This window comes from Musa acuminata, chromosome BXJ1-6 (genome assembly GCF_036884655.1).
Source record: "Musa acuminata AAA Group cultivar baxijiao chromosome BXJ1-6, Cavendish_Baxijiao_AAA, whole genome shotgun sequence".
Lineage (NCBI taxonomy): Eukaryota > Viridiplantae > Streptophyta > Magnoliopsida > Zingiberales > Musaceae > Musa > Musa acuminata.
Genome location: NC_088332.1, coordinates 37283584 through 37304424, shown reverse-complemented (window position 1 = coordinate 37304424; position 20841 = coordinate 37283584). Strand labels below are relative to the sequence as shown.

Genomic DNA, 20841 nt, shown 5'->3' with positions numbered 1-20841 from the left:
AATATTATTAAACCAACATAATATTACAACAATATCTAATTAATTAAATTCATATTAATTAGATAAAATCCAAAAACAATATTATTAAACCAACATAATATTGCAACAATATTATTAAACCAACATAATATTACAACAATATCTAATTAATTAAATTCATATTAATTAGATAAAATCCAAAAACAATATTATTAAACCAACATAATATTGCAACAATATCTAATTAATTAAATTCATATTAATTAGATAAAATCCAAAAACAATATTATTAAACCAACATAATATTGCAACAATATCTAATTAATTAAATTCATATTAATTAGATAAAATCCAAAAAGAATTTGGAAAATTTATGCCTTATAGTGCAAAAATGAATTTTTTTGCATATTGATGAATAGGAAAAGACACGAAGTGGAAAAGATAATCCAAAATTAAACTGATATCATATCAGAAAAAGGCATTGAATTGAATGTGAAGCATGCTGTAGCATGATTACATAAAACCATAATCTTTTCCAACGATAGAACCAAATCACTTCAAAATAGCATGATTACATAAAACTATCATCTTTTTCAACGATAATAGAACCAAATCACTTCAAAATATTGATGAAAACATCATTAAAATATATGAGAAAATAAGCTTAAATGTTCATCAATCATTGTAGGATGGCTCTAATACCACTTGTTGGGGTTCTTTTAACATATCAAATATGGATCAAATAATTGTTTTATAGAATCAAAACCGAATAAATCCAAAATAAGAGATTAAGAATGTTTCCATAAAACTTATCAAATCCATTATAATATGCATGAAATCCTACAACAATTAAGAAACAGATTAATACGGAAGCGTACCTGATGAATCCATTAGAGTATTTTCTAAATTGATTGGTGATTTGGTCTTCCAATTGCAGAGTACCTTTTGAACTTTAGATTTCTCCTTGACGGGTGAAGAGAAACTTCATTCGATACTGCAACCGGGGACCATTACCTTATTTATAGTCATAACTGATGAATCTACAATTATGATTGTATTCATAATTGATGAATCTACAATTATACCTCAAGAGTTTCATATTCCTAACTTATCTCGTCATTAAGTTAGGAACATGATGGTATCCACACAATTAATTTTCATAATAATTATGTCCCTTAGTCAAATAACTTTCCTTTAATTGGATCACTTTAATTTTGGCTAATCAAAATAATGGCTTAACACATTTAATTATACATGTGTGACCCTTAAAATTCCAACAAATCAACCTTATATACTAATTCACTAGTTTTGAACTTACAAAAATGCTATGGAATCGAGACTCAATTCCCTTTCTACCGTTTCTTCATCGAGTCTTACTTGTGTTGAAGATCTTGTCTAACCAAATGACAATGAATTTGTGATATTATCTTATAGTATTTGCTGAGAAGTGACAGAAGAAGTCGAGAGACTCTTCTATGGATTAGCACGTTAGATTACGTAATCTAATATAATAGGCAAGATATATTATAGATATGATTATAGTTATCAACTAATACAAAGAAAGTTCTTTTATGATAGGATTTCTCTAGAGATGATTTTGATAGGATAGAGACTTATAATTATTTATTCTAGACCTTTGATTCTTGTTTATAAATAGATATGATCTCTTAGGAACTCAATACGTGATGTGACAAAATATGACGTTAAGTTATACATTGAAAAATTATAGATCTTCCCTCGTTCTATCACTTATCACTATACTATAAATATAGGAAGAGAGTAGAAAATGAGTTTAGATCTCTTAGTAGATTGACATTATTGCTTCTTTTAGATTTGATAATGGTGTGCTTATAGTTCATATAAAAAGTTTTTTGAATGACATCTAATCATTATCTTTGGTCTATAATTATTTAATTTTAGTTTCTAATATTAAAATTTATTATATAATAGTATAATTATATTTTTTATACTTATAATTGGTATCAAAATCATATTGTAAAATCAAATACCTTATATTATAAAAATATGTCAGGTTTATTTTATATTTAAATTTATTTATTAACACATTATTCCTCGGGTAGACTATATTTGTTTGTCGGACTATTTAGAGTGGTTGCCACCGTGGGCAACAACTACCTTGGGTGGTGTTGCTGTTGCCTAAGACGGTAGGATTTGGCCAGAGGCGATGTGTGCGTGGCAATGTTGGCTACATACAGTGGCACAAGAAGTGCTGATGTCAGCTGTTGTGTGTGGCGGTTACCATCATGAGCGACGACTGTATCTTATGTGCAACGGTGCTACCGTGTGTGACGACGAGCTATGTGTGCAGTAGTCGTGACTTCTAGTCGCGGTTGGTCATCGCGCATCAAATGACTATAGTGGACAGAGCATCACAGCGTCGCGATACGATGACCAAACCGAAGCCTGGGCAGTGGTCACGCAAGGCTAATGGCGTTGCCAGCGGGCTGCGTCACGTGGCTTGCGGCTGTGCTATGTTGATGGAATGATGCACAGTCTGTGACCATAGGGCAATGGGGCCACTAATAAAGACCAATGAATGTGTGAGCACAACCACGTGTTGTGGTGACCGTGTGGGTTTCTCCGCACTGTCGCTGGAGGACATGCGACATCTGCGGTGGGATGGGGATGGAGATGAAGATGTCACCAAGGTCGTCGGTCAGCCGAGTGAGAAGGGGCGTCCGCTACGGTCGTAGACGATTGGCGTGGTGGAACGCAACAATGACGGTATGAGAGTTTCTTTTTTATTAAATAAAAGGATATCTTTCACCCTTCAAAAATTAGATAATTCTAATCAGCATCTTTTTTCTTTTTTTTTACCTTTTAGAAATCGAATAGTTCTAATTTATATCCTCTGCTACAAAATTGTTATTATACCTTCATGAAATTGATTATTTTTGGTTGATATCTTTTATTTATAATTTTGCCTTTCTAATTTGGTAATATTATCTTAGTAAATAATAAATTATATCATAAAATATGATTAATATTTCTATTAGAATTAAATTTTAAAAAAATAAATTATAGATATTTCATTATTATCCATGTGATATAATTTATTATTTTTAAATTTAATTACTTATGTTATTTAGAAATTCTAATTTTTGTTGGATATTTATGTGGTTAATAAATACATGAGAATGAAAGAAAATTATGAAATGATATCTATTTTTCACATAAAAGGCACAGGTCATGTTTGTCATAATTATAGCTATCATTTGAGTTTTTTTTTAATGTTGATTATAATTCAATAATTATTACGGTTATTATTTTATTATTATTAAAATATTTTGACATAAATTAGATTAAAATTTTTTAGTGAATATTATTTGTAACTTACATCCCTAAGTTTTATCTTATTAGTTGTCAAAATTATCTAGAATGGTATAATTATGAGATGTAAATTAAATAAATATTTTATTATTTATTAGATATTTTTTAAATTATATTTTAAATTATTGTATTTATCTTACAATCATCAAAGTGACTCTTTAAAATTTGGTAACATAATTTGTGTGTCGAATGATCAGGAGTTAAAAAAAGAGATAATGAAGGAAGGATCTAAGAGAACTTGTGGTGGAACGATATGAAAAGAGAAATTGTAGAATATATTTCACAATGTATTCTTTGTCAGCAAGCTAAATTTGAGAGCCATTGCTCATATCTAAATGGAAATGGATGGATTTTGTAATAGCTTACCAAAAACTCATAAAGGAAATGATACTGTTTGGGTGATCGTGGATTGTCTAACCAAGTCAGCACATTAGCCAAGATATATATGGATGAGGTCGTCAGATTGCATAGTGTAGCATGGACTATTTATTGTATTAGATACAGATCTCAGGTTTATCTATCACTTTGGAGAAGCTTGTATAAATCTTTGGGGAATAATTTGAATTTCAGCACAATCTTTCATCTACAAACAGATAGTTAATCATAAAGAACTATACAAATTCTTGAGGACATGCTTAGATCCAGATCTTGTGTGATGGATTTTGACATATTTTGAGATGCAAGATTATCTTTAGGAGAATTTGTCTATAAAATTTTTTAAGAAAGACTAAATTGCAAAGGGATAAATTTTCTTTATCCTTCAGCACCGCCTCTTGCCACCATCTTAAACCAGCCACCATCGCATCAGAGATCAGAAAACTAAGGTATGATTTCGAATTCTCACGTTTTTCCTACTAATTAGATTGATATATAGGATTATTAATTAACTAATTTGAACTTTTTAAGTTAGTAGGATCCTTAATGACCTTAATTAACATTAGCTTATTATTAAAGTTGATGTTTAAATTAAAAAAAATAAAGTTAATTTGTGCTTTAGGCTTAAGTTGTAATTGTAATATGTAAAGTTAATTACTTGAAGTTTGCTGTACTTTAAGTTTCTGATAAAGAAAAAGGAAACAAAGTTAACCTGTAATTGTACTTTAAGCTGCTATTTGTGTTTACAAAAAGAATCTCAGGTAGTGATACCTAAGAATAAAAGAGAGATAAAGGCAAGCTGGACCTGTGCTTATGGTTTAATTAGGAATTTTTAGAATAATTAGAAATGGTAACAGTAAAAAATGAAGAAGAAAATAGAGTAAAATCAAAATAATTTATAGATGATATTTTTTTTAATATTTAATGGGTGATCAGTGTATAATATTTTGTGTGTAATGGGTGATTAGTTTTAAATGTTATATAAATTGTTAGATTTGAAATAAAAGAAAAAAATTTACTCAAATATTAGTTTTCTAAATATATTTAATACGTTATATTGCATAATTAGTATGGCTACAATTTGGACCTACCAATGAGGGTTATATATTAGTTTTTGTTATGAAACTAATTTCTTTTGGGCGAAGGATATGTGTTACCTATATCATGAGAGTTAAATATGAATTTTGGGCTTTGTCGTGATGATGCAATATAATCGTAACCGTTAGTTTTCTGACTGTGTTTTTGACATGTACTCTTAGTTAGTGATATTAATTATGAATTTAGATATGCTTCATTAGATATATCATTTAAATTATGAATAATTGATCATTGTCGACGACGATGCAGAGGTATGCCTTGTCGAAAGCTTTTCATCTGCCAAGAGACTTGGATCTCTTGATTCCGATAATGCACTGTGAAATGACACTAGTGTTTCGACGGCAGAATCTTCTCCCGTAACAACTGCAGTGGCAGCTCAATCTATCTCAGATACGTTGTCGGTCACAGCATCTCCGAGCAGAAAAGATAAGAGCTCAGACAGAGGTCACAGATGGTGAGGCTGATTCATCTGGGCCATCAAAGGATAAAGTCATGAGAACCAATCATCAGCATAAAACATTGAGCCAGAGCAGACAGTGGTTCAGCAGGATGTGATGTAGATATGTACGTGAAAAGCATGCAGGAGTTTACAGAGTCATTGGCTAAGATGAAGCTTCTCATGGATATGGAGACCAGCAGCAGCCCGAGTGTGAAGAAAGTAGGGCTTTCTTCTGAACTGATTCCTCTCAAGGGATGCAAGTTCCTCTACAACTTCCAATTAGATGATCAATTTACTACAAGATTGTCAGATAATATATACATGTTCTATGTGGTTTACTACTGTCAGAAATATTAGATGGCATGATCATGACAAACACTCTTGTGTTTTTTTCTTTTTTGATAGAGGTAAATATGTATTGATGCAAACTATGAGGAAAACACAGACCTAACAGCTACATCAGTAGCTGAATCACAAAAAAATGGAGATACACAATTTCTCCCAAAACTGGCAGCCCTATCTGCCATGCAAGTGCTCTCTCTAGGGATAAACTCGATACTGCTTACAGACAACCTATTACAAAACATAACAATGTCTCTTAAAAGAGACCGAAGGAATCAGGGAACTGGAAGTGTTCCTTGGGACAAAATGCACTTGACTCTGGGAGTCGGTTCTGATTCGGAGCAGTGAAAGATTCAGCTCCTTGCTTTCCTTAACCCGGCCAGTAGAGCACTGCGAGGGCATCCTCCAACACCAATCGGTCAACCCTACTTAATGATAAGTCTAGAATTGAGTTAAACATCAATTTAATTAAATTATAAAAAAATTAAATTTGATCAAAATCAGAACTTAGATCAAAATTTAAGTTTTCTCAAATTGGATCAAAACCTAATTGATTGAATTTCAATCCAATTAGGCAATCAAAACAAAGTCATGATAAAATCTGATCAAAGTATTTGATTAAAATAAATAAAATTAGTCAATTTTATAATTGAGGATAAAACTATAATTTTAATTAGGATATACAATAAAAATCTCTAATTTATCAAGGGCATAATTTGAAAGTAAACTTAGGAACACATATTGAAATTATTTGATTTATTATGAGTAAAATTATTCTTTTAATTAAAAACCCTAATTGTCACTCCCTTTTACGATCGCTACATGAGGTGCAGTCACCACCACCATGTGTAATCGTCGCCTATGTGCAACCTCCTCGCCCATGTGTCGTTGTGTGCATGGGCTATTGGATGACTCCCAATGTTGTCGTGGCACGACTATGCACTCACATTGCTCAGTAACCTTGTTGGCCTTCGACATCCAATGACATCGCAATAGCATTACTGCAACCGTCACAATCGCTGCAAGTAGTGGCAGTGCTGATGCAATCATCACACATAGTTGCATAGGTAGTGGCATTGCTATTGCCATCACATGACTGTCGCACCTCATAGTGCTTGCACTAGGTACATAACTACTGCCTTCAACTGGGTTGATAACCACCAAAGGTCACTACACTTAATAGTATTATTATCGATAAAAAAATGTTGATAATGGTCCATTGATTAAACATGAGTAATCTTGCATCGCTCGCAAGTAGGTGATAAGATAGACTAGATAAAAAAGTAATTTGATAACACAAACAAATCATTCATATATCGTAAATCAAAACTGAATAACACATTTTCACACGCGAAAGGTACTATTAAATAGATCTAAAATACTTAATTTCATAAAATGACTTTGATACCAATTATTACTATAAAAATCATCATTATACTTCTATTATGTGAAAAATTATAGTGTCAAATAACAATAGATCAAATTTACGATGTGTACATTTTGATACCATTCAGAAATTTTTTATCTAATCCATGGACGCACCATCATCGGATTTAAAGGTTATAATGATGTTAATATGCAAAGAGAACTAGATTTGACTTCTTCTTTCTTTTTATCTTTTATAGAATCACTATAAATAATAAATTAAGAAAAAAATAATAAGAAAAAAATTATAATATCTTATATCTCCCGTTATAGGTTTCACTTGATGTCACATGTCTGGAGTACATGCTTTCACCTTTCATTTATTTCTTTTCCCGGCAATAAAAAATTGCATTACTTGAAAGTGCATGCGAATACAAAGTTGTCATCCATGTCAGGAGTTGGAAGATAATTTCATGTCTTCCTTCCTAAGGCATCACATAAAAGCTCTATTTAATTATGTCATCGTTAAGCTTATTCACTAACAATAACATCATCATCATCGCCCATTCTCACTGTGTTCCACATGTTTTAACAATAATTTCATGTCTTCCTTCCTAACGCATCATATAAAAGCTCTATTTAATTAGGTCACTGTCACATGTTTAACCTTTAGCTGACAAGAATCTAGGGAAGACACGATGCTCATCCTGTGAGGGGTCAAGCTACCTTTTCTTTGTGTAATCTATTTAAAGTGCATGCATATCACATGATCTGTTTATAGTTTAGGGTATACGAGACTAGAGGATAATTCCAAGGCAAATATATTTAATATCGTATACAATATTACATCCATACTCTTATTTTTCTAAGTGGTCTCGAAGTAATCTAGATGACTATTATATTCTAATAAAAATAATTAATTAATCAATCATATTTTCTGATAACGACACCAACCTCTGCCATTTCTCACTTTTCTTGTAACCACTTGCATGGCTTTAGGTGAAGAAGGTGATGATGCATGCCGGAAGCTGGACTTACGTAACCTAGAGAAGATGTTCATATTGCCAGAGCCCTCAGATTCTTTTTCATTGTTTAGTCTGTGTAAAGTACATGCGCAATGCATGATTCGTTTGGAGTTAGTTTACAAGGTTTTGTACTGTACTACACCCATGATTCTTGTCATTACATTGCCATCCTTTTTAATCTCTCTTCTGTTGGGAATAATTTTGTTTTTACTCTGATCAGGAGTCTTATTTTGGGTTAGAAGTTCGAGATTTATTATGAATAAAATACATTTATCTATTGCGCGGTAGCTAAGAGAGAGAGAGAGAGAGAGAGAGAGAGGGTTTCTTATGAATAAAAACACTTGTCATAAACACTTGTGGTAAGATAAACAAGAAAGATTCTGTGGTAAGCATGAAGGAATGTACCCAAGTATAGAGGGAGGAATATATTTAATCTTGAAGGTCATGTTAAAGAGACAGAAAAGGTCAACAGTGGTCTGACAAACATTTTATCTATTGGATCATAATCTTTTCTTTTTTTTTATGTCACCACAAAATTGTAATCCAATCTGGAGATGCCGTTTGTCTATAAGATAATAATGCATGGTAACCATGGCAATGAAATAAATAAAATTTTTCATTAACCTTAATTCCCATTTTTTATTTGATCATGAGAATGAATTAATGATTGTCAGTATATATATTACCTTATATAAGCTAAGAATTTGTTCTAAACATATGGATAAGGTGCTTCTTATCATGACTTTTACTATGAGATTAGGGTATATAAGTATATTACATGTTTTCTTTACTATTTATTATTGTTGTCACTTAGGTTTAAATCATATAAATTATTATTGAAAATATTAATTGTATGTGATTTATGATATATATGTAAACCTCAAGCTCAAAGTTGTAATTCTTGTTGTTGAAGAAATGTATGTTTAACTATAAATATTTATAAATGAAAGAGCTTCTCGGACAGATAATTTTACTAAATAAAAGAGTCATCTACTTTGAGAGGAACTCTAGGAATCCTATTTTTATTTTTTTTTCTATTATTATGCCACTCAAAATTCGTAAAAAAATTATCTCGTTTGAATTTCATATATGAAACTATATATATACTTCAATATCGGTATTATATTTTTTTATATAAATTGATATGGTTGATGGAAGAATATCATATTCTTTTGTGAAGAAAGAATTGTGAGCTATCACAGTGATTGTTAAGTGTGACGATTGATCAATTATTACAATGTAAAAGCATTATGGTGGTTATTCAATCATAGGAAATATGGATATTATTACTGTGATAAAAGTATCGTTTGAATAATAGTAGTATTATGATTATCTATGGTAGGGTAAAAATATCTACTAATATAATTAAATAACCACAATAATAAGTGTAACTATTATTGTGGATAAATAAAAATAGCTATTGATATAGCTAGAAAAGTTTATTGTGATTGAAAAAACATGCATTATCATAATTGAATTACCACAACAATATATAGACATTTACCTGTAGTTAAAAAATCTGTAATTATTTCTTTTCACGATGTGACTTATTTCCAAGGTTTTTAACCTTAGGGCTATATGTTACTACAGTTACAAACAACAGGGACATACAGGTGAGGAGCAAATATAGGAATATGTTTTGTTGTAGTGAATCCTTGGGCTTGATTTTGTACTCGCAGGTCTTGTACTTGACACACTTGATCATCATATTGGCACAATCAATCCCTGAGAAGTTGTTCAATCATCAAACTATTGTTCTTTAAATCCAAACTATTTTTAAGGTAAATGTAGAAGAAGCAAAACTCACCTGCAAGATATGCACCATGGACGTAACCATTATAATGCTGGCTTGTGTGCTCACCAGTGAAATAAACCCTTCCAATTGGTGCCTTCACAATATATTTGTCAACATTTACACACTATAATTACCGGATATCTATTTATAAGAATGATATGTGATATATATATATATATATATAGATTACCCTGATCTGATCATACTCGTATCGGTTGACACCAAGTGGCCAGTTGGAGAAGGATCCCTTGAAGAACCTATCAGACCACCATCTGGGAACGAGGATATCTGTGGCCTCAGGAATGTGTTTGCCGAACATGTTCCTTAAGATCTCCATGGCTTCTGCCTTTGTTCGGGAGTCTGGCTGCTGCTCTATCCTCCTTGATTCCTCATCTGTTACTGTGACCAATAGAACATTGGCTCCTGGGTATTGCTTCTCGAAATGCTGCATGCAGCCATGATTCATGCTTTGTGAGGCTAACATATATCGACACAAGCTTCGCTAGATTGTGCTCATTGTTCTCAATAAAAGTAGGGTTAACTCTTTGTTGGTCTACGTTTCTAAATGCAAATAGATGTGTTGATAGCATCGTCATAGCACCTGCCACACTGGATAGTATCCTCTCCTTTCACTGGCATACAGAAAGTGTTCCGTCCCTTCTCCATCGGGCCAAAACTTATGAGGGAACTTGAGAAAGATCTTGGTAAACACAGACATACCGAACTGGCATATCGCGAGGTTCTTCCATTGCTACAATTAAAAAGATGATGTATAAGGTCACATTATCCCAAAGCAAGCAATAGTAGTAACTACTACAAAATCTACAGGAGAAGAAAATAAAAAATATATTATTTTTTAAATAGCTAAAAGGAAAAAAAACTTACGGGCAGGTCTGGCTTAAACTTGATGAGCTTGCTCTGAAGAACACCAATACTGACTGAAACGATTACATAATCTGCATTGTAAAATGATCCATCCTCGGTGGTAACAGTTACACCACTCGTAGAGTGTCTTATATCTCTCACTACCTGTAATTATTAATTAAGTAAAATTTAATTAAACAAAAATATTTATAATAATATTATGAAAAATTTTATGAAAAAAACTCCCTAATTTCTTCGTTTTTTGCATAGTGTCTTTTATTTCTTTTCTTTCTATATAGGTTTTTTTCCATATGCAATAAAATTACTTCAAAAATAGAGGATATTTGTCACTCTTTCAGTTATTTGTTCCTTCTAATACAATTGGTTCGAGTCATGATTTTAGACCAGCTCAAAATAATAATTTAGTTTAAAAATCAATATAATTTATAGTTGAAAATATACAAATTATCAAAATTAAAATAATTATTTAAAATAAGTTTAAATAAAAATAGAAATATTTAATATGATAAATGCTTGCAAAATAATAAGATAAATTGAGTAACCATATGAACGACTATAATAAAATATGGTATAATGTAAAACTAATTATATATTTAAATTAAAAATAATTTTATAAAAAAAACATAAATAAAAATAATTCATAGTGACATTTTAAATAAAATAATTTTAATCAATATTTTAAAAATAATAAAATTTAAATTATAATATTATCTATATTTTCATCTTAAAATATTAAAAATTAAATATTCATGATGAGTTTAAATTAAAGTAGTCAAAGTTAATATATATCAGGTCAAACACCAATTCGACCTAAAAACTTAAATTATTAGATTGTGAGTCAAATTTAATAGATGTCACTTGACTGTCTCAATATTTTTCAATGTAAGACTATTTTTTTAGTTAATCTCTACTCACACATTAATATTTTTTGATATAGAATATCAATTTAGTTCATATCCAAGTTCCTAATTTCATTATTAATTAATTAAAATATGATTAAAAAATCAAATTATTTGTAAGTTGTAAAATATATAAGCTAATAAATATTTACTGATTCAAAAAAAAAAACACACACACACACACAGAGTTATGGATGGGAACATCATCATGCTTCAACCTAATCATAGTGCACTAGTGTGGTGCCATGGAAGAATGGAGAGATAATAGAATTGATCTGAAAGGTCAACATTGGTCTGAGAAACCTTTATTTATCGGACCAGACTTTTTTTATTTCACCGCAGGATTCTAATCTGTTGCAGTTTGGCATAAGATAATAATGCATGGTAACCATGACAATAAAATAAGTACAAGATACGTTCATGACACTGGAAGAGTAATGGTGTTCCAACAACAGGTGCATTTAAATACGAGGGTATGTAATGATGTTTGCAAAGAGACAAGTGAAAGCTCAAGCTTTGGAAGCGGACAATTGCCAATGAACAATTATACTTGCAGCTCACTGTGCTACTTGGCAATAAAATAATAATGAATCATAAACATTACAGCAAAGTTGGTAGAAAGATAGGTCTAGGAAATATGGAAGAGTCATCAGATCCATACATACATACATATATATACATGTATGTATATATATATATATACATGTATGTATATATATATATACATGTATATATATATATAATATGTATATATACATGTATATATGTATATATGTATATATATATATACATATATACATGTATATATACATATATCCCTTTCTCTCAAATTGATATTTTTTGTATTAATTCCTTAGAAAATAACTTTCTATTCAATCTTTTAATTCTTTAAAATATTAAAAAATTATCAAAAATAATTAAATAAGATTTTGATTGTCTGCTTATTCACGGATCTAAATCAAACATGAGTTTAGCTTTCAAACTTGTGATAGGCTTGGTGTCGAGAATAAAGAGATTTAAGAGTTATCTTACAATAAAAGCTCTTATGATTCTTAAGTAGGGATTCAAAGGATAAGAGTAGGAGTAGAGTTCTTTTTTACTTTTAGAGAGTTTTGAAGACACATCTACAGAGGACCTTTTATAATGGATTGAGATGATCATTAATTTAAAGTAAGAGTTAATATGAGTGGTGATTATGCGAAATAGTTGACCAATCATGGAGTTATTTGTTGAATAGTCAGACATTACAATTATGGGAGTAATGTTCATATTGACTTCTAAGATGACCACTTATCATGCAAGGCTAAGTGGACCTTCATGCTAGCGTAGATTCGACGTCATTATAGGATGGTCATTCAATGGACGTAGGACCTTCAAACTTATAGATCTTCAACTTGGTTATCCACCCTATATATCAACATTAGAGTCGAGACTTGGTTCCCTTTCCACCATTTCTTTGTCCTGATATGCATCAAAGATCTCGTCTGCTTAAATGGCACCAAATCTATGATAGTATCTTGCATCATTTGTTGAGGAGTGTCATGGTTGACATTATATTGACATTGAGCTTATTTTATGTGTGTTATAACATATGCTTCAGGAGGTTTATCTTATTTCCTTCCAATCTAAAGTGTTGCAAGATCCAAGGGGCTCCGAGCTCCAATAAGAAATAGAAAGAATTTTTTTTAATATGTTTTCAAGGAGGGGGTGGTCTTTTAGTCTTGATTAGATTACTCAAATATTTGTTGATACTCACTTGATGATGGCCATAGTAGACAATTTACTTGAATATATTGAGCTTGTTTGATTCACTTGAATATCTTAAGCGTTATCTGAATTCACCACCATTGTCAAGATGAGAGAGAAATGACTCATAGTAGTTAAACTTAGTCCTAGTAGCTCTATTAGAATGCTTAGGAATTCAACAATCTATGTCTCTTTAGCTCCAATTAGTCTCTTCCTCAAGTCCTCTAAGATATCTCAATCAGTGACCTTAATCTGGCTATTTGATTGAGGATTTCTTTATCATTATTTGACTTTAGATGTTGGGTAGGCTCTTGACGCTAATTTTAGGAGCACCCCTATATTTTCTTCATAGGGCACTTGCTCAATCTAGAAAGAAAGACAAGTATGCAATTAGCAGCTTGGCCTTAAGGAGGTATTTTGCCATGGTAGAAATGCAAGCTTCATATCTCCTATTGATATGGTTTACTACTAGCTAAGAGACACTATATAATTTTTAAGTATTCTATAGATATGTATTTGCATCAATATAACGAAAGCCTCGTATTTGGCTTCATTATTAGTTACTTTGATTACAAATCGGAATGCATACTCATGTATCCCCACTCTACGAGATCAAGTCAACCCCTCCCTTATTGTTGTTGTTAAATTATCGATATGAAGCATCTAGGGCTTACTTAGCATCTAGTATCAACTCTAATGAGTAAGTCATCTCAACGATGAGGTTGATTAGTGCCTGGGTTTTTATGCTAATTTGGGGACAATAGGATGTATCGAACCCTCCTAACTTAATTGACTATTTTATGAGTCAATTCAACTTCGATAAAATATAGTGGAGAGGTTGATTTATTATTATATAATATAGTGCCTAGAAGTAGGAATAGAACTTTTGAGCAGCTAATAACAAAACAAATGCTATTTTCTTATAAGTGGGGTAGCATTGCTCTATATACTTTAAGATGTGCTTGACGTAGTGAATTAATATTCAAACCTTATCCTTTTCCTAAATCAATTTAGAGCTTATTATTGACTAAGTTACCAACATGTAAATGTATAACTCATCGTCAGAGTTAGGGCTCTAAAGTTATGGAGAATTTGAGATGAATTGAGATATATCTTCAATTTATCAAATGTCATCTAACCAATCCAATAAAAAAATTTAGGATGTCTAAGTGCCTCAAAAAGGGTAGGCATCTATCGCTAGTTTAAAATGAGAAGTGATTCAAGATGACAATGCTTCTAATTAATTGTTGAATCTTTATTACTAAAAATTCAAGACTTCATATCAAGGATAGTCTTGACCTTCTTTGAGCTAATATCGATTCCTCTATTCCTCTCTAATAGATTATGAACTCTAGAAATTTGCTTGATCCAATGCCAAAACTATACTTTAGAGGGCCTAATCACATTCAAAACTAACGGTGATGAAAGTTCCTTCAATGTTAGTCAAATGGTGTCGACCTCTTTAGTTTTTGACCAACATATCATCAACATGGATCTTCATGTTACATTCAATTTTGAATATTTTATTGATGATTCTTTAATAAGTAGCATCCACATTTTTTAGTCGAAAGGGCATAACTTTATAACAACTTATTGAGTCTATCGTGCATCTACTTCCTTAGCTTCTATCAAATTAGGTGATGTTCTGATCAATATTGAGTCGGTATGCCAATATAGTTCAGTCAATGGATGGTCTGATCTAATAGAGCTGGATATAGAGGCACTTCAATCCTAAAGTCTACGACTTTAGGATGACTCTACTAACCCACCCCTCAACATGTTATGACCCAAAGAAGGTCAAAGCTATCCCGGATATAGTGACAACTCTAGTAAACCTACTCCACTTCATACTTGTGTCGACTTATTCCATCTTATGGAGATAATAATTCACTATAGTGGTCCTTGTTGCTCCATTTCTGCACTAAACTGAAACAAGAATTGCATATGCATCATTCTCCCCAACTTGTAAGTTTCCCACATATATAACATGAGGAATACAGAAATTAACAAGTTTTTTATTAGTTGTTGAATCAAAAGCACAGAACGAAACATCGTGGCTTAGTTCATGTAGGTGATAGGTTGACATGAACTAGCCTAAATCTTTCTGCTACCCACTTGAACACTGATAGCAAGATTCATCCATCAGCAGTTGCCCTGACTTCCTTGAGCAGGAGATCATAATGTGACTGCACACTTAGCCTTATAAGATCCAGTTCCCACATCTTCAAACTAGGGTTGCAGAGCCTCAAACTCTCTACTGGTGGATTCATCTTGCCATAAGTGTTTAAGAGGGTATCATAAAGATTAAGATAGGTTAATACTATGTATCATCTGCATGAATATGAATTGTGGTAGCTGCAGTAATTTCTCCTATACTTTTGATTCAACAACTCATTAGACATTTATAGAAGATGAAACAAGCTTCAGAATAATATGTGTAAGGTTAGAATAATGACATTGGTTTTATTGTTCATGTGTCTCATGTCAACAAGTAAATGCCATTAAGTTTCTTATGTCAAGCAGATGGATATGAGATCAAAAGAGAATTATACCATATTTTGCGCATAAAATAAGAACCTAAATTCCCGACAATGGTCGACCGTAATATAATGTAAAAAAAACTAAAAAGTTCCCTTGTCTTATTTTTTTTTTTCCAAGAATTTAATTCCCATGTTTAATACAATGGTAAATTATTTTCCTTAATACTTCAAAAGAAAATGATATAGAAAATATCACATCACTACCCTATATTGTGCCCACTCTTATACACTTTTAAGTTGTTTCCTCTATATTTTTAATATTATTTTCCACAAGGAGCTGCAATGTAAAAATATATAGTCTGAGATAATTTAGGTCAAAGAATATTATAGAAAATATTTTCTAGTATTTTTATCAGTATTTCCTAGGACCTTATTTTCTATCTTAAATTAGAAAGAATAAAAGGTTACTTAAACTATATCATCTACAAAATTTTCTTATCACTTAAAATAAGAAAAAAGCTTGTTTTGATAATTGGACATAAAATTGGAGATATATATGAAGCATGACATGAAAGTGTGTGCTGACTACATATTATCAATCAATGTGAAGCATTTACCTTTCCTAGGAGGAGACGAGGATCGACAATGGAGCTGTTCTTGGTCGTCCTTAGGAACTGGCCGGCCAAGTCATACACCAAACTCTCAAACCCTCGTTGGTCTGCCACAAAGTAGGCTTCCTTACCGAAGTTGGCAAAGGTGGGCAAAGGAATAGTATTCTGTAGACTCGTCACCCGTGGTGGCTCCGCGAACTCGTAATCGCAGTTGAAGTAGTCCATTAGCATTTCCAACGCAGTAGAGGGAACCCTGCATGCATGCAAAACCACATGTCAACGCATGCGCTTGCATGTTGTTTAAACAACGGATGGAAGAATGTGCTAGCAGAGTGATAGATTTACTGGTCCTTCAAGCGTTGAGATGCCAAAATGGAGATGTCCTCATGACCGCTGGGAGGTAAGGATTTGGAGAGCTTCTCCCCAAAGCTCTTGACCTTGTCTGCCTCCTCGATAACCTTGTCGACTTTGGACCTTGGGTAAAGCCCACCACTAGATAGGTACAAATGAGATAGTTAAAAACCAAGATGGAGAAAGAAAGGAGATAGAAAGCTTATCACATGGAATACCTACAATAAATAAAAATAAAAAAATATTTTATTAATAAAAAATTAATTATAAACCCCTGCTATGCATTGGTTCTATTATTCCTCTCTTGATTTATCCTTGTACACTTATGAGAGGAGATGATAACTCTAATTATTAAGGCAACTATTTCTAAAACGATTCAAACTCCTAACTAGTTCAAGACTCATACTTTTACCTTAATATAGATTTGGACTTCCTGTTTATGTAAACTAGGATTATTAGCATTATCTTAGCACTCTTGTATAATGCTAATATCTCTAATTTCAATTTTATCCCTTTAAAATAATAAAAATAGACAAAGGCTCAATGAAAATATTTGTAGGATAGTATCTTTTGTCATAGCATCTAAGTTTTTATACTTCAAACATCTGTGATAGACTGATTACCTGAGAGTGATAGTTAGAGTCTTGTAAAAAAAAAAAAAAAAAAACTTAATTCGTCTAAAATTATTGTCAAAGTGTAAAATGAATCCATTAATATCTCTTATCAGAAAATAAGAATCAGTCTTGATCTCCTGTTTTGCTTTCTTCTTAAGATTAGCAAGTTCTTTTAACTTAAACAAATGTACATCTTTCAAAAGTATCAACTAAAGATTGTATTTTACTTGTTGGAGCTTCTTCTAAAGAACTTAGTAAAGTCTGAGATGATGAATGACTGCTACTTTCAATGCTTATAGAACTTCCTTTAGAAACATTTTGACATTGAAGTTGCAAAATTTACATTCTTTAATTTGAAGTCTGACCCAATAATAGTATTGGATTTCAATTGAACATTGATTTTGAGAAGATTCATACATTGGTTAAAAACTACATCATGCATCTCGTCATCTTTATCTAATGTTATAATATCACCATCTTAATCAACATAAATAAGAATAATGTCAGCTTCGAAGTTAAAAATATCAATAATCATTTTTCTCAATCTAGTCATATTATGATTTTACGTCTTTATAGGCATTAAACCACTTAAATAAATTATCATACTTTTCCTTGATCACAAAGTCACACTTGTTTGGTGCACAATTAATAGATTGACATGTAAAAAAAATAAACTTTCATATTCCTTATCTCCCCTACAAAATTAACTTATTTATACTATCTTTTTAAATACCAAAAATTTTCAATAAATCGATACTTCTTACAATAATAATATTAAGTATTATTTGATAAGAAGTTTGATTATTACCATTAGTCTACTTGCCCCACAACCATGGCCACTAAAATTTTGTCTATTTAGTTTTTCTACATCATTATTTTCTTTTTTCCTTCTCCTTCTAAATATTCAATTTACTTTGCAAAGCATGTTCAATATTAGTATTTCAAGTTCTACTCAATATACACTCATGTGATTGTAAAAAACTAAGCAATCCACAAACATATAAGTTAGATCGATCTTTTGATTCTTCAATAATAGTAAATATATATATGACTATATTTATCTCAAGGACCTCTTAAAATTCTTTTACTAATTTTTTGATTAGAAATTAATTGTTTGTATCTTCTCATTTGATTAACTATATCCATATCTCTTGAAAAGTAAACTTGCATTGTTTCACTTTCATATACAAATAATTCTTTTAATATATCTTCAAAGAGTTTGGAGTCCAACAATCAATACCTTAGAGCATGGCACTCTTGCTCCAAAATCATCTAAGCCTCCTTAGAATTTATTGTAGTAGAAATTCAAAAAAATATACATCTCATCAACTATTTGTTGAAGCAAATAGAGGGTGTGCAGATGGTTTCTTTGATCTTCAGCTACATCATGATATTCTAAAACAGTCTCCCATAATTCATCTTCGTATTAATATTAAATAATTAACTCTTCTGAAAATCGAGACCGACTATAAAAGTCCCATGGTGGCACTTATGCTACTGCTCACCGTCACAAATAAAAATATCATAGTTTTGATATCATTTTATTGAAAATCGATAGAGGAGATAGAAGGCCAATGATGCCGAAGAACTAGAATAAATCAAAAAAATAAAAGACTATTTGATAAATAAAATAAACCTAAGCATAATTGTTCTACCAATACTCTACAACTCGTTAGAACTCTTGAATAGTTTTAGGGTAACAAGGATGATTCATTAAGAAAAATAGGAGTTTGGGTCATCTTACAAGTGGGATTATTAGCATTATCTTAACATAGATGGAAATGAATAGTATTAAAAGAACTATGAGTGTAAGAATGTGGATTACACGGAAAGCTTTGATTACTTCTCTTTGTAGGTGTTGGAGGAGATGTTGCGAAAGTCTGAGATGAATTTTCTCATGTGGAGCTTATTGGCCATTTCCCAAATGGGGTTCATCTCGAGGCCACTCACTCCTTGTACCCAATTGGCTCCCACCTCCACGTTCAACCCTGTGAAGCTAGCCTTGCGCATACGGCCACCGATGCGGTCCGTGGCCTCGAGGATCAATATATCCTTTACGCCGGCATCTGATAGCGTCTTCGCAGCAGAGATCCCTTCGTAAATTGGCTTCATGTTCATTAGAGGCTTGAAGTACATGCATCGATTGCACTTAAGGTTGTCGGGAGAAACTTATTTAAAATGTTACCAGACATGCCGGCTCCGACGATGATGACTTTTGGGCCAGCGACCGCAAAACCTCCGACGATGACATCAGAAATGAGCAATAGAGCTACTATAACATCAATGGCTCCCATCTCACTTTGCCACCTCTCCGTGACTTTAACTGCAGATGTGAAGGATGCCCGTCCTATGGTAGGTAATCGGACTTATATAAACTAGGGAGGAGGGAGGGAGACGTTCGGGCAAAAGATAAAAAGTAAACATAGTCTGATTAATAAAACTTTAAAGGATAAGATTTAGATATCATTTGAAAGTACATATTTGTTAACTCAAATAATGTTTCTATCGAGCTAATTATAAATTATCTCCTTACTTGAACCCTATTAATATTTTCATCCTTATACTTAAAAAATTTATATTAGGATCACTATAATTTTAAAAATAAAATAAATAACCTTATTTATCCTAAAATTATTAATTATATTGATAAAAAATATAACACGTGATATCACGTGCTGCAATAATACAATAGTGATGGGTAAAAAAATAATTTTAATATCTCTTTCATTTCTAACAACTTTACCGATAAAAGGATAATTTTAATAGCCCACATGCCGGAAACAAAATGATGTTGAAATTCTTTTTTTACCCATCACTTTCGTACCGATCCAATACATGGTGTCACATATTATGTTTTCTCTTGTGACGGATAAATAATATTATCTTTTTTACTTTTAGAACTATAAGGATTTTAATATAAATTTTTTTAAGTATAAGGACGATGATACTAATATAGTTTAAATAAAAAAAGTAATATATAATTAGTCCATTTTATAGTTCAAATAAAAAAAGTAATATATAATTAGTTCGTTTTGATCCCTTTGATCTAAGTATATCATTAAATTCATTCCCCTATGATATCACCATGAACGTAAAGATTTCTCACAATTTAAAGAAACCAGTAGATATATCACTATATAGGGAGTGAATCTGTAACTAGTAATAATAATCCAAACAATGGATTTTGAATGTACTCTCTCTCTAACTTTCTAGAGAGAGAAGTGCTGGGTGTTTCTCACCATGGTGGTGTGAAACCCCATCCCCATGTCTCCTTCAACAACTCGTCCCCCTTCTTCCTCTGTGTGCACTGGAGGAGATCTGATAGACACATGGCTCCAAAGATGCTGAAGCGTGATAAGGGCAAGGCGATCATGGTTGACTCCTCACCACCGTCGGCTTCATGTGTTGGGAAGTCTCTGGCCCCCTTGCGGCCTCATCTTCATGCGTCAACTAGGACTGAGAAGGCATCGACCCAACCTTCATCAT

General features: G+C 31.8%; 1 protein-coding gene across 1 annotated transcript; it reads right to left on the bottom strand.

The window, feature by feature from the left end:
• Positions 1 to 9499: 9499 nt before the first annotated feature.
• On the bottom strand, positions 9500 to 19649 carry LOC135677518 (polyamine oxidase 1-like). Its single transcript, XM_065189875.1, has 9 exons — positions 19541 to 19649; positions 19199 to 19448; positions 16736 to 16882; positions 16397 to 16643; positions 10655 to 10798; positions 10371 to 10520; positions 9960 to 10214; positions 9782 to 9863; positions 9500 to 9699 (listed from the first exon to the last, which is right to left on the bottom strand). Exons 1-9 carry the CDS (start codon positions 19647 to 19649, stop codon positions 9500 to 9502), a joined length of 1584 nt encoding a protein of 527 aa, XP_065045947.1.
• Between the last annotated feature and the right edge of the window lie 1192 nt (positions 19650 to 20841).